Here is a 16,036-nt window from a genome sequence, read left to right as displayed (position 1 = left end):
TTTGTGAAATATACCATTAAACGCCTAAAGTATCGACGAATATGAATTTTATTTAATCTTCATTATAACGTAAATCATTTATATAAAACATTAACGATTTTAAGAGTATATATTTTAATAATACTCGCCTGTTCTCTACACAAAAAAATCATTGATCTTCTAATCGGGTAAGTTCTTGTAAAATAATTACATTTTGAATATTATGTAAACGTAGAAATGATCGATAATCTTGCTTCGATGCAACTCCCGCCAATCACTCTATTTAATATTCTTATTGGTTAAAATGCATATGCCACGTGTTCCGTACACATGGAAAACGACCAATCTTAGTCAATCGTGAATATATTCACTTACTATTTATTCTCTTCCTGGAATCCATTCAGATCTTTCTAAATGTAAGAATGAACACACGTGATCCTGATACATCGAATATCATTCATCTTTGTAACAAAGTTTCTTTTTGATCTGCATACTTTTTCATATTAAAGTTTATGATAATAAAATCAAAGAAAATAAAAAAGAAAAAAAGAAAGGGAAGTATAAAACACAATTTGCGTTTTATATATTATGTAAATATACATAATATATTTAATTAAAAGATATATATTTAGAAATTTTTTCAAGCGTTACACATCTTTGCTCTTTATTCATTTCAATCATAACTTAATATTTTCGCTTTAAATGATAATATCATCTTGAATTATATACGATAATGGTTGCTTTTAAAAAGTTTTTCTTCTTTATCTTTCTTCCATATTTGAATTGCGCTTTTATATTTAATTTATTAACTTTTTACATTGATCGGTTCAGATCCGGGCCAGCCTAGAAAAATGATAATTTAATTAATTAAGATATTTTAATAATTAACAAAATATTCAAATTAAAAATACACACCGCCAACACTACTGCTAGCAAATGCAGAGGCGTGCGATCCTGCGTTTAAGGATGGCCAAGAACTGGCTCCACTCACACTTCTAGCAATGTCAAACGGCCAATTACCGTTCAATTGATGCAGAATATTCGGATCTAAAAAATGCATATCAAAAATATGAAATAAAAAGCAAAAAAATGTTCAATATAAGAAAGTATAGAAATAGCAAACCTCCATTAGCTGTATATGATCCAGATTTACTGCTGGCAAAACTCGAACTTGAACTTGAAGCTTGAGAACTACTAAAAGAACTAGCGAAACTTCCGGCATGAGCACCTGCAAATGATTGTGCTCCGGCATTTGTTATTTGAGGATTAAATTGACCATTTGCATTATTTCCATTAATCAAAGAATTGGACGGAGAATTTCTATTGTCATTGGTGGCACCACCATTTCCACTTGTTTCTGGTGACATATTTTTATAATCATAAAATTCAGGAGATGTTGAAAGTGTGTAAGAAGGTTTGTTATTACCAACTGTACCTGTCAACGAACTTACACCATGACCAGAATTATTACTATTATATGCACTAGGAATATTGAGTCCAGTACTTTTGTCTGTATCAATGTTTCCGGTACTCGAAGAACCCGCATTACTAATTGCAACATTTCCAAATATTTTGTTATGCTGATTACTACTCTTCACTCCACGATTTGTATTTGAATAAGTTCCAGGAGATGTAATTCCTACTCCTGATTTAGAAAAATGTATTGAATCTTTATTTGCAGAAGTTCCACTTCCAGAGAGTACATTTTTGTTGTTTTCAGCTACATTTGGATGTACTCCAAGAGGATATTTGTTTACTACATTTCCACCTGATACTTCCAAAAATGGATTATTTTGTCCAATAGGTTTAATAGTTGTTGTAACTAATGGTAGAATGCTGATACTTGAAACGCTTCCTATACTTGCACCAGAATACGTTGGAGTACTGCTTTTGCTCCCTCCATTTCCGTTCGTTAGAAATGGATTTCCCACACCAATAGGCTTATTTAAAGCATCACTTTTAATAGGAGTTACTTCTACATCATGTTTATCATGTTGAGTTCCGAATGTATTACTTATGGTACCATCTAGAAAAGGATTACCAAAACCAATAGGTTTGGAAGTTGTATCGAATGCATCAAGACTGTTCGTAATAAATATAGGTGAACTAGTTGTATGTATAACTGGTCTCAGATTGCCTTGTCCTCCATGTAAGAAAGGATTTGTACCATTCCATTTATAAGAATTTTTATCTCCAGAACCACTTTGTCCATGAATATTGTGCCCATTTCCAATAGCACCAACTGTTGTTTGAGAACTTCCTAAGGGGTATCCTGTGCTACCTATGCATGTGCTACTACCAAAAGTACCACAATTTCCTGAGCCACTAGGTTGGTTAGAATTTTTGCTATTTTGATAAGAAGCTCCACTACCGGTAGTACCAAATGTTTGAGAAAAAGTTGGGACGTTCTTTTGTACAGTTGGTATTTCACTCGAACAAGAAGATAAGGATATTCCAGGAGTACAACCGGATCCTACACCCACATTACCAGCAACTCCATTTGGTGAATTACCTTTATCAGCGTGATCATTCCATTGTCCTGTATTTTGTTGATCATATGAATGTGGTTTGTTTCCTACATGTACATTACCAGATCCACTACCAACAGTTCCATATATTTGAGTAGGAATAGGTATGTTTTTTTGCAAAGTTGATGGTTCACTTGAACAAGCAGCAGAAGAGACTCCAGGAGTACAACCTGATCCTACACCCACATTACCAACAACTCCACTCGGTGAATTATCTTTATTAGCGTGATCTTTCCATTGTCCTGTATTTTCTTGATCATATGAATGTGGTTTGTTTCCTACATTTACATTGCCAGGTCTACTACCAACAGTTCCATATATTTTAGGAGGAATAGGTGTGTTTTTTTGTAAAGTTGATGGTTCACTTGAACAAGCGGGAGAAGAGACTCCAGGTGTACAACTTGATCCAACACCCACATTACCAACAACTCCACTCGGTGAATTATCTTTATTAGCGTGATCTTTCCATTGTCCTGTATTTTGTTGATTATATGAATGTGGTTTGTTTCCTGCATGTACATTACCAGGTCCACTACCAACAGTTCCATATATTTGAGTAGGAATAGGTGTATTCTTTTGCAAAGTTGATGGTTCACTTGAACAAGTGGGAGAAGAGACTCCAGGTGTACAACCTGATCCAATACCCACATTACCAACAACTCCACTTGGAGAATTATCTTTATTAGCGTGATCTTTCCATTGTCCTGTATTTTGTTGATTATATGAATGTGGTTTGTTTCCTGCATGTACATTACCAGGTCCACTACCAACAGTTCCATATATTTGAGTAGGAATAGGTGTGTTCTTTTGCAAAGTAGATGGTTCACTTGAACAAGCGGGAGAAGAGACTCCAGGTGTACAACCTGATCCAACACCCACATTACCAACAACTCCACTCGGTGAATTATCTTTATTAGCGTGATCTTTCCATTGTCCTGTATTTTGTTGATTATATGAATGTGGTTTGTTTCCTGCATGTACATTACCAGGTCCACTACCAACAGTTCCATATATTTGAGTAGGAATAGGTGTGTTTTTTTGCAAAGTTGATGGTTCACTTGAACAAGCGGGAGAAGAGACTCCAGGTGTACAACCTGATCCAACACCCACATTACCAACAACTCCACTTGGAGAATTATCTTTATTAGCGTGATCTTTCCATTGTCCTGTATTTGGTTGATTATATGAATGTGGTTTGTTTCCTGCATGTACATTACCAGGTCCACTACCAACAGTTCCATATATTTGAGTAGGAATAGGTGTGTTCTTTTGCAAAGTAGATGGTTCACTTGAACAAGCGGGAGAAGAGACTCCAGGTGTACAACCTGATCCAATACCCACATTACCAACAACTCCACTTGGAGAATTATCTTTATTAGCGTGATCTTTCCATTGTCCTGTATTTTGTTGATCATATGAATGTGGTTTGTTTCCTACATTTACATTACCAGGTCCACTAGCAACAGTTCCATATATTTGAGTAGGAATAGGTGTGTTTTTTTGCAAAGTTGATGGTTCACTTGAACAAGCAACAGAAGAGACTCCAGGTGTACAACCTGATCCAACACCCACATTACCAACAACTCCACTTGGAGAATTATCTTTATTAGCGTGATCTTTCCATTGTCCTGTATTTGGTTGATTATATGAATGTGGTTTGTTTCCTGCATGTACATTACCAGGTCCACTAGCAACAGTTCCATATATTTGAGTAGGAATAGGTGTGTTTTTTTGCAAAGTTGATGGTTCACTTGAACAAGCAACAGAAGAGACTCCTGGTATGCAACCTGATCCAACACCCACATTACCAACAACTCCACTCGGTGAATTATCTTTATTAGCGTGATCTTTCCATTGTCCTGTATTTTGTTGATTATATGAATGTGGTTTGTTTCCTGCATGTACATTACCAGGTCCACTACCAACAGTTCCATATATTTGAGTAGGAATAGGTGTGTTTTTTTGCAAAGTTGATGGTTCACTTGAACAAGCGGGAGAAGAGACTCCAGGTGTACAACCTGATCCAACACCCACATTACCAACAACTCCACTTGGAGAATTATCTTTATTAGCGTGATCTTTCCATTGTCCTGTATTTGGTTGATTATATGAATGTGGTTTGTTTCCTGCATGTACATTACCAGGTCCACTACCAACAGTTCCATATATTTGAGTAGGAATAGGTGTGTTCTTTTGCAAAGTAGATGGTTCACTTGAACAAGCAACAGAAGAGACTCCTGGTATGCAACCTGATCCTACACCCACATTACCAACAACTCCACTCGGTGAATTATCTTTATTAGCGTGATCTTTCCATTGTCCTGTATTTTGTTGATCATATGAATGTGGTTTGTTTCCTACATTTACATTACCAGGTCCACTACCAACAGTTCCATATATTTGAGTAGGAATAGGTGTGTTCTTTTGCAAAGTTGATGGTTCACTTGAACAAGCGGGAGAAGAAACTCCAGGTGTACAACCTGATCCAACACTCACATTACCAACAACTCCACTTGGAGAATTATCTTTATTAGCGTGATCTTTCCATTGTCCTGTATTTTGTTGATCATATGAATGTGGTTTGTTTCCTACATTTATATTACCAGGTCCACTAGCAACAGTTCCATATATTTGAGTAGGAATAGGTATGTTTTTTTGCAAAGTTGATGGTTCACTTGAACAAGCAGCAGAAGAGACTCCAGGAGTACAACCTGATCCTACACCCACATTACCAACAACTCCATTCGGTGAATTATCTTTATTAGCGTGATCTTTCCATTGTCCTGTATTTTGTTGATTATATAAATTTGGTTTATTTTCTTTTCGTGTACTATCAGTGTATCCATTCTGCAAATAATTTGTACTATCTACAGATGTAGATTGGTATTGTGTCTCTTCACCTGTTATACTATTACCACAGTTTCCATGTAAATTGTTACATGCTGTAGTAGCTCTATTTCCTTCTGACATTGAACGATTAGTAGTTTTTTTAAGATCTGATTGGATTATTTTAACAGGTGCTTGATTAGAGTTAGAGGCACCTGTACTTTTTGCACAATTTGTTCCAGATCCAGATCCAGTATTAGAACAACCTGCATAAGTATCACTTGTCCAACCTAAATTTGGTTGGCTAGATGTTATACCACCAACTGTATCTTTATTTGTATTTCCATATTTATTATCTATAGTTGAAGTAGATGTTAGAACTCCTGGAATGCCTAAATTTTTATTTTCATTTTCTTTCTTTTTATTTATATCAGTCCAACTTGAAGAAGGATGCAAAGAATCTTTCAAAGCACCGGTATTATGTTGATAAGCATCATAATTATTATTTAAATTTTGATTATTTGCTCCAACATGTCCAAGATTACCATAATTATTGTATGTTCTATCATTGAGATTTCCCTGTCCTTTGGTATCACTGGTTGTATATCCACCTTTATTATTAGCTTGATTGTAATTATATTGATTGGTATTTTCTATTTTATGTATGCTTGACATGGTTTGTTCTTCTTGTTTCTTATCTACTCCACTTTTATGATGGTGATAATGATGTTCAAGTCTGTATTGGCCATCATCACAATCATCTTGTTCCCCTTCTTGCCATTCTTCTTCCTTTTCTTCAGATTGGTCATCATAATTATCTAATTCCCATTTTTCTTTATTATTTGAACATCCGGAACATGGTGTTTGAGACTTATTATTGTAACTTCCTTTAGTACCAGAGACTTGATGAGATAATCCAGACTTATTAGAATCTGGATTAATATTTCCAAGTTCTATATAGCTTCCAGACCCAGCAGAAATGCCTTGCTGGTGAGTTAATCCATATGTTCCATCAGGATTTTTCGAAGGAAAAGCACCACCAGTGAAAGCATTTGCAGAACTGATTGCACTTGCAACAGAACCTGCATGTGCACTAGCTGAAGCACTACCTAAAATAATACAAATAACATCAGTTTTATTTGACATTTTATTACAAAATTACAATGAATAGATCACAATTTCATTTTTATTTCGATGTTTAATTTACGCGAAGTTTTTACAAAACGTATATATATAATATATCGATGAAAATAATTAATATAAATTATACATACTGAATGCAGCGGAACTACTACCGGCAAACGATCCTAAAACTCCTAAAAAAACATATCGTGTTATTGAAATAATAATAGAAAAGAAATAAAATAATTTAAAGAAAAAAAAATGAACGATACCTGGAGCTGCATACGTCGTAGCAAAGAAAGTAAGAAGAAAATAACATCTTAAATAAATATTGTTCAAAGAAAATATATTATCCATTTAATCGTTTATCGCCAAATATTCAAGAATACCTACGAAGTATATAAGACAATTGAGCATCTATTACTGAGGACATCCTCTTTCGATACTTGTATATATATATAAGGATGCTACCCATAGTGAAAGGACATGTTTAGCTGATACGATCGAAACCGACATAAGTCGAAGACATATGTCGGATGGCAATGAATAGTTATTATTTTATTCTTACCAGGAGTATGTACCGCTCTTTGTAATGTAATCGATAAGACTGACGCTAATCGGCTAGGATTAAGCTACGTCATCGATCTTCAGGAGTTTCCCAAAGCTAACTTGATTCATGTCACGCTCGTACCGAAGATGAGATCGCACGAGAGAATGCGAGTTTCTGCCTCTGCATTTCTTTAAATAGAAGATACAATAAAAAGACTTACAAACTGGTTTGTAGCATTCCAAATACCTATAGGTTGTCTTAAAAGCATTATTTATATCTCAATGATTCATCAGATAAATCCTGTAATAATATTACCAATTTTTACCACAAAACCGCATGAAGTTACGTCAATGACATAATCGATATAATTGAAAATATTTGCCTTCAATTAGAATGTAAAAGGATTGAATTACAATCTACTTTGAAAAAGATTGTATATGTTAGGATGTTTCTGATGAAGGACATCTTTCCTTTCTACCTTTTGCATTGAGTTTTAAACTTGTTATATACAGTCAACTATGACTAGGAGTTATATTTATAATTTTTCCAAGCATCTAAAATGTTCGTTCAAAAATTTACATTTTTACCAACCAATATTTAATATAAAAAAAACTTAGACATTCACTATTTAACATTTTCTAAAGTACTAAGTAAGTAATGTACCAAATAAAAGAGTATTTTAAAAATGCATTAATTTTTCTGTAAAGATTAGTTTCTTTAAAAGAAGGTATAATTATTTGTACAAACGGTTTGTTTGTATATACTAATGCGAGCATAATTTTCTGGTTTTAAATGAATTATCCTTATTTTAATGCTACGATATCCAGTGATTATTAACATATTTCGACTTTAATACTTTAGATACTAAAAAAATGAAGAACTATAACACATAAATTAAAAAAAAAGACAATCTTTAGAATTGCTATATTATTAATCTAACAATTTAATATCATCAAATTAATTCCTCCTTACCTCATATTCTCCATAATTATTCTATTTATAATCCTCTTATTAAGAAGAAATTAACTGCTAGAAAAAAGTATAGTATAAAAAATATTAGCATATTAATGCGGAAAATGCATATATATTAGGTTATATACGTTGATATAAACGAACCTTTTAATTTTTAATTACATTTTTATTTACTTATTTATTTATTTTGCATTATTATCTATTAATCCAATCCCAGTTCATAAACTTTTGGCTTTATAATTTTTCGTGTATTTCTGTAATATTATTTATCATTAAGCCTGTTCATGAATTTTTGCTCATAGCATATATGGCTTCAGCGACAAATATGGACAAAATATGAACTACAAGCGTAATAGAGAAACACTATTCTCCTATATATATAATATACTATTTAAATATGATTGTTCATTACCTTTGATTTTACAATGGGTAATTTCAACAATAAGTACAAATGTAATTCTTAAACTATTTTGATCAACGAAGATGAAGGATCAAGCGCGAACATTATTTTTGCGAATTTTTGAAAAAACTTTAATTTCTTTGAAAAAAAATCGTATCAAAAAACAATGTTTTTTTCGAGAATAGTTTATGCATAAAAATAAAACTTTCGAAAAATCGAAAAAGTTATGTTCTCCCTTAAATCTTCATATTTAAAATAAGGTCTTTTTAATTGAAATAATTCAAGAATTACACTTGTACTCATTGTTGGCATAATAAGATTAGGGATGATGAACAATCTTATACGTATACGTATTATAAGATTAGGGATAATGAACAATCTTAAATACGTATTATTGTAATCGATTAAAAAAGGATAATGAAAAAGAACTTCGTATAACTCTTTAGACACGCTGCTATGCTAATGAGAAATGTTGTTTTCGGACAAATTTGCAACGTCTACGATAAAGTCTTATATTACTTCATTGACTAATTTAGACGGCGCTATCGACCGAATTAGCATAAAGATGATTTTGCATAAACTAATTAAATGGATATTTTATATATTTATTGTTATTATACTAGTATATTTCTTCTCAAGCACGACGGATGGCTAAGATTTAAGGAAATATTTTTGTATTTCTTTTTTCTGAAATAATAAAAAAATCAACCATTCGAATGAATTATTAAAAAATATAGAAAAAAAATTAAAAATTCTTGATTTTAATCTAAATAAATATTCGTTTTCGTAACATGTGGCGCACTTGACATAAATTCTCAGTGTGCTTGTTTCAATTCCATGTGCACCTTTATTCAGTGCAATTTCAGTAGTATCCACAATTGTCATATTTTATATATTTTGCAGTTATGACATAAAATAAAATTATAAATTTAATTGAATCTTAAAAAAGAGAAAAAGTGCAAAATTTAGACTCGACTTTAATATAAAATTTAAATTTATTAAAATAAAATTATTTTTAATCGAATTTTGAAAAAGAAAAAAAAATTTGTTTCGACTTCAATAATAAAAAGAGTCGTTCTACATTTCACACAATTGAAAGGTTTTATGTTCATCTGTATAAAAATCCCTATGTGTTAGAAATTACAGTAAATACAGAATATTACAGTAAATCTAGAACAATAATAAAGAAACTAGAATTTCTCAAAAAAGAAATCGTTTTATCATATTGTTTAATTATTAGGTCAGTCAAAAAGTTCGTGTGCATTAGTAGCATGTATATTTCGCCAAAATGCTCACAAACTTTTGGATTGACCTGATATTTATTTAAATATAATTGCCTATATTCAGTTGAGGCATATTATGCCCAAGTATTTATAATCAAACAATAAACATTTTAGAAAATGCTGAAATACAGTATACGTAATCATTTATTTGGTAAAACTTACGTTATATAATCTAGATATAGATTTCTATATACTGCAAGTATTATCGACTCAGATCTCATCACGTGGAGATTACTGCATTTAGAGACTCACGAGCTGATAGTGACCCTATTCTAAAATTCGCGTTCCGAGAAATTTCGAGCAATAAAAGGAAGTCCACGATAGAACTTTTAATCGTGCCCGTGAATACCCACGTAAGTGTTAGAATAATAGTGACTACTCTAAAATACATTTCCGACATTTCCGGGGTGACATGAGCTAAACGAGAATTCGGGCTCCAACGCTATTTGGAGGAGAATCGGTCCCCACTTACGAATAATCGTTGCAACATCTGTAGTTATATACACTGCTCTCTAACACGAACGATCTTCTATTCAAAATTTCGAGCAATATCGAAAATATTTGAAAAATATCCACACCTGTGCCCGCCGACATGCCTGCAAGTGTTCTTCCTATCCTACCTATATTCCAATATACAAATCGATAATAAACCGAGCCACTCGCCAATACATCAAATTCATGCCGATATATCTATCAAATCCTTCCCGATCAACAACTCAACTACAGATGAATTTATTCCTCGATGATACAGTCTGGAGAAGAAGAGAAGGAGAGAAATAGAAGAGAAGAAGAGAAAGAAAAGAAAGAGGAGATAGAAAAAAATAGTGAGAAAAGAAAATTAGTAAGAAAGAGAAGAAGATTAATTAGAAAATGAGAAAAGAAGAGTGAGAATCATAGAATTCAGAACGCTGTTAATAGACATTTAGAAGATCATTTCAACTGAGCAAAAATAGAGTATCAAAATCGAGCTCGATTTTTCCCTACTGAAAGGAGACATTTCCAAGGCCAATATTTGATATTTATTAATCAGAGTCTCAAGGGCCCACATTTGATATTTATTAATCAGAGTAAATAAAAATAAATAGGAAATATGTAGGTATGATATCGAGCGTAAGTTCGATAAAAAAGTTTTCTATGTTTTTTTCTAAGAAATTATTTTAGAATTTTATTATATCCAAGCTATGTTTAATCGGAATTAGATTGAAAAGATTTTGATAAAATCTTGAAATATGCAACCATTCGCTCGGTAGCACTTGCATCCCATAAGATTTCTATATATCGCAAATATTATCAACCCTGGTCATGCTGGATACAGCAACCAGAAGGTTGCTGCATCTGGAAACCCATTTATAACTTCTCGTATAAAAATCTAAATTGGTATGTATTCAACATGATCAATTTTAAATCGATAGTATATATGTATATTAATCATATCTTAGGATTTTTGTAATGTTGCTAAGAATTGTTTATATGTTAGTAAAATAATCTTATTTATTAATTATTCCCTCCCGAGTTCACGATCTTTCGCGATTTATACGCGGAACTAACTATTAAGATCACAATTTAACGGTGATTCTATTTATAAAGAATTATTCTTCTAAAAATAAATCAAATCGCAATGTGTACAATGCCTTTTGAAAACAACCATTCCGTATTTCATCTAAATGAAAGCTTTTATGTCCCTTCGTGCAAAAATTTAAGCCAGTTTCTATTCCATACAATTTTAATTCGACAGTACTACAAAATTTGTTTCTTGTATGGAAATATTAAAAATTTCAATATTCAAATAATTATAAATGATTTCGGACAAAAAGAGCCTATCCTGATCTGATAAATAAATCAAAAAATATAAAACCATTAATGAGTAAATCTCCAAAGAAATTTACTCGTAGTCATTCAATGCTTTTTTACTAATTAATTACAATCATTCATGCCGATTCGGACCTTTGCTTGACGAGTGATCGGAGGTACTTAAAAATTCACTTACTACTTAAGGCTGTTCATTATCTCTGGTTTTTCAATGGATTACGTTTTCGATGAGAACAGGGGTAATTGTGACCGATTTTATTGAACAAGGTCTCATTTTAAAGACGAAGGTTTAATTTTAGTTTACGGCATTTTTTCGGCGAATTTTTGAAAAAACTTTATTTTCTTTGAAACAAATAGTGTTAAAAAATAATATTTTTTCGAGAATAATTTATGCACAAATAAAAAGCTTTTTCAAAACTTCGTCAAAAGGGTGCCGTAGATTAAATCTTCATTTTTAAAATGAGACCTTGTTCATTATAATTGGTCAAGGATTACTACTACTCTCATTGGTGACGTAAATGCTATTTTTGATATTTTTCATGAAGAAAAAATTTAGTACTCAAGTGTTCCTCAATATTTGCGGCAAAAAAGATGAAGCCCCTACTATTGATTTTCATATACACGTTTGAATAGTATCTTTTATGTCTCTGTGAAATAGCGATTGCCTACTTGATAGTGTGCTTAACCCATTCGAGACCGCGAATTTTTTCGAACACGGTGCCCAGGATCCAAATATTTTTTTTTCATCGTTACTATTGCACTCCGGTGTGCAGCTGATCTCATAGCCTCGTAAAAGCCTCGAGACCAATTGCACACACGGCGTGCAATTGGTCTCGAATGGGTTAAATAGCTGATGCTCAGATTTGTTGATCATTTCCGAACACAAAGAAATGCGTTTCACAATACTCGCACAGAGAAGCTATGGTAATTCACTCGATTATTTAATAAGCTGTGACCAGATGATTTTATGACAAAAATAAGAAAATACATGTTCAATGGTTTATGTCAAAGGATTTGAGTTTCTAAAATTGTCAAATTTTTGAAAAATTTGTAATTTCTTTTAGATTTTATATAGTAAAAAGATAGAAATTTTTTAACCAATGTGTTGCACATTCGCAAGCGTATAAATTCGTAATTAAGGAATTGTAAGTTCGAAGCTAAAATGATTCCAACGGTTTTTCTTTTATTAATCTCTAAGGTGTTACTTAAAGATTATTAATCTAGTAAAGTGTTACTATCCTATCTCATATTTATTTCCTCCACTGGCTAACGTGAACTTAGCGTGATCTGTGCTGTTTTATTTCTACCGCCATCATAGAATCCATTCCAAGTTCAGCCAAGGATTTATGTAGACTGATATTCTTTAACTTTTTAATATCTGCGATTAAGAATTTGTACTTTTAAGAAAATGATAAGTAAAATGGTATATCATGGAAATATAAGTACATAAATAAAATTATTAAAATCAATAATAATAATATCAGTTGGAAAATATATATTTATAATGTTTACAACAGCATCTACATTATTCTCAACGCTAGTTGAGTTTTTCGGCAATCATCATACTTGCAACTATAAATTTATGTACCTGTACCAAAAATCTATTCAGTTCTTGTAAACATATCTTTTGCTGTTGCGTACCATCAATAATAAGTTCTTTATTTTCATTCTGCATGTCAGCAACTAGACCAATATCTCTAATCGCTCCCCATTGTATAGCTAATCCAGGCAAACCTTCTACTTTTTTTCACATATTCTTTCCATAATGCAATTAACTATACCGTAATTCATTTATTCGGCATTTCCCCTTTCATACGAGACAGAAAAAAAAAATTACGAAGTGTCGAAAATCTAGACAAAACTTTCTAGTCACCTCGTCTAAACATTTCGTGGCCCACGCTTTTCTTTCGAAAGATTCCTTAAAAGTTTACGGCATTTGGTTTCTACAAATATTATCTTTTAAAGAAACCGCGAAATTGAATATACTATCGATAAGTTCACAACTTTAACTGCATCGAGATCAACCAGGATCTTGATATTCACGCCGTATGATTCCGATATTTTGATTCTCATGCATTGATAATCATTCTTTACGCTGTTACGCGAAGTATTTTGAGCATTTCGAAGAATTAACCAATCGATTAATTCCAAATCAAAACCTCCCAATCCACCAAGAACTATATAACTTGTTTATAATACATGTTTAAGAAGGATCGGCCAAAATGGATATATACAGTGATTCATTCTTTTCGCGGATCTTTATCAGTACTTATGACATATAATACGGATTTCAAATTATAATTTAATTTGTTAAAACAAAAAAATATTTCAACAACGAATATTAAATTACTTTTCCCATATGCTTTTCAGCTGCCATGAATTTAAGTGCTGTCTTTAATTGATATTTGTCGAAGACTGTCCTAATTATCGGCTTGATAGCATTCTCCTTAATAAGTTTGTTGAATATTGAACTAATTTCGTTTTTGACTTCGTCATTTGTGTTTATAATCTTATCTAACCTAACACCATAAAAACACAGCCCTTCATAAAGATTCTGGTGCTTAATTCATTCTTACTGCTAAGTCGAACTTTTCAATTTTTAAAAATTTACTTCTATGGGCTAAACAACGCAGACTCGCTTGAAGTTTATCTTCTGCTAAAGAATTTAGAACAATGTCTACACCTGCATCATGGGTTTGTTGCAAAACCATTTTCTCGAAGTATCTCGAAAATTTCCAATGTGATTATCATCGATACTAGTAAATGTTTCTTTAATAAATTTACGTTTTTCTGGTGTAACGACTGTAGTAAATATTTAACAGCCCAAAGGACTAAGTTAATTGCGATTTGGCTAATATCATCAGAACCAGTATGAATAAGTATTTTGTCACCTTTTTTCATTTCTTCATTAATGTAAAGTGCAAAGATACATGTGCAATAGACATACAGTAGAGTTGCTGTATCCTCTAAACTCCAACTTTCAGGTACAGTCCAAGAAAAAGTTTAGTCCAACTGACAAAAATTTGATAAACATCTAAAAACAATATTATTCATTTAATTTACTTTTATTTCTTAATATTTTATATACAAAATGTTATAACAATCTTTTAATAATTAATTGACCTATTGCGGTTAACTCCCATAATACGATGACTATTAATGGTGATTCCGCTGTATTCAAATCCAAATAGGTTATCTAAATCTTTTTTGTTTTGTTTTTACGTCTGGTGCTATTTTACTCATTTACAACATCACATCTTTAAAATTCAATGATGTATAATGAAAAATAACAAGATCTTCATTTTAATAATCCTTTGTAATTGGCTTTTCAACTCAACGTATCGTACTTAAATCTCTACGTGATTGTTAAAAAATAATTTTATATTACTTCATGATAGTCCTTAATAATTTGATAAAATGCTTTCATACATACCAATTGATTAATAATGGCGTGATAAGTAAGTTTGGACTTGCGAGGTGGAAGTAGCTGATATAAATATAAGAGTAAAGTTAAAGTTAAAGAAAACTTTAAGATCTCGAAGTAAATCAACTCAGAAGACGTCTCAGTCAGGTTCATTTTGTAAACAATTAATGAATTCTAGAATGAAGACCAGATTAGAATTTTCCTTCTTCAACAAATATGCCGCTCGTATTATTTGTATTATTATCGTATTATTGATATTCTATTTTTCATTCCTGATAAGTATAGTTTGCACTTGTTGCAACCACTTAAATTCATTGCTCTTAACGTTAATAATCATGGTATTTTCCTGAACTTTAATAGTATTTTTTAACAATATTCAAGATTCCTCGGAAGTACATTTCTCTAAAACTGTAGGTAATTGAAATTCCTGTAAAATCGATGTCCAGTTATGTATTTGTTTTTTTTTTCACAAGATAAAACGAAACCACTGGTTGTTGTAAATTTTAGATGTTGGTTTAAGTTGTCCCTTTCTCCGTTTGTCAACAATCCATATTCAATAGTCAATAATGCTTTCACTTATTTTCATCATACTTGATTCTAAAACAGTGACATCTTCAGAAATATCTATAACCGAATTTGCTTGGCGATTCGAATATATTAACATCAGCTTCCACCAAAGACAAATTATTTAAAATGTCTAAAAGCAGTGGAGAAACAAGTTTCTTTACTGAGGTATTGTTCTTATCTTCAACGAGTTTGATTGTCTTCGCCTTGATCATTGGTACATTCTCAAGAGTGATGTGCATAGATAATATTAACATTTCTTGTAATGACATTTCCTTTCTGTCACGATAAGCAGTGAATTTATATTCTTCATTAATTGGATCACTGATATATCTTTTTCTAGCAATCGCAATATCTCTAAGTTTATGAATTTTTATATCCCCTACTACAATCACATCAATGTTTTTGAAATATCGTACAGATACATCTGAAATGAAAAATATACATCCATAAGAAAGTAATCCATAAGAAGGAATTTCGTATATTACTTCACATTCCATTGACAGTGTTATATTTGCATTTTTCATTAATAGTCAAACTTTGAAAACATTATTGATGAACTTTAATATCTATTACGAA

The 16,036-nt window shown here is 31.8% G+C and overlaps 1 protein-coding gene and 2 pseudogenes across 2 annotated transcripts; all 3 read right to left on the bottom strand.

Annotated features, from left to right (window-relative positions):
• Window positions 1-587: 587 nt before the first annotated feature.
• On the bottom strand, window positions 588-7,174 carry LOC118448666 (uncharacterized). 2 transcript variants are annotated; one of them, XM_085656057.1, is made up of 7 exons: window positions 7,024-7,174; window positions 6,728-6,844; window positions 6,608-6,649; window positions 1,415-6,442; window positions 1,103-1,336; window positions 895-1,026; window positions 588-822 (listed from the first exon to the last, which is right to left on the bottom strand). In XM_085656057.1, exons 2-7 carry the CDS (start codon window positions 6,810-6,812, stop codon window positions 785-787), a joined length of 5,559 nt encoding a protein of 1,852 aa, XP_085512183.1. In that variant the 5' UTR covers window positions 6,813-6,844; window positions 7,024-7,174; the 3' UTR covers window positions 588-784. The 2 variants fall into 2 exon arrangements, with proteins under 2 accessions (XP_085512183.1, XP_085512182.1); XM_085656056.1 differs by having other exon boundaries at window positions 1,103-6,442.
• A 5,572-nt stretch (window positions 7,175-12,746) lies between these two features.
• On the bottom strand, window positions 12,747-13,738 carry LOC146873103 (fatty acid synthase-like; annotated as a pseudogene).
• Window positions 13,647-15,984, bottom strand: LOC146873102 (fatty acid synthase-like; annotated as a pseudogene).
• Between the last annotated feature and the right edge of the window lie 52 nt (window positions 15,985-16,036).

This window comes from Vespa mandarinia, chromosome 3 (genome assembly GCF_050613455.1).
Source record: "Vespa mandarinia isolate Hongniang chromosome 3, ASM5061345v1, whole genome shotgun sequence".
Taxonomy (NCBI): Eukaryota; Metazoa; Arthropoda; class Insecta; order Hymenoptera; family Vespidae; genus Vespa; species Vespa mandarinia.
Note: the sequence above shows the minus strand (reverse complement) of the source record. Positions and strands in the feature narration are given on the sequence as shown.

Excerpts from the sequence above, each read along its gene's own strand:
- LOC118448666 (XM_085656056.1), bottom strand. The coding sequence starts at position 6,812 with ATGGATAATATATTTTCTTTGAACAATATTTATTTAAGATGTTATTTT. Across the intron at positions 6,650-6,727 it reads TACGACGTATGCAGCTCCAG|GAGTTTTAGGATCGTTTGCC; the intron begins GTATCGTTCATT and ends ATGTTTTTTTAG. Across the intron at positions 6,443-6,607 it reads TAGTAGTTCCGCTGCATTCA|GTAGTGCTTCAGCTAGTGCA; the intron begins GTATGTATAATT and ends GTATTATTTTAG.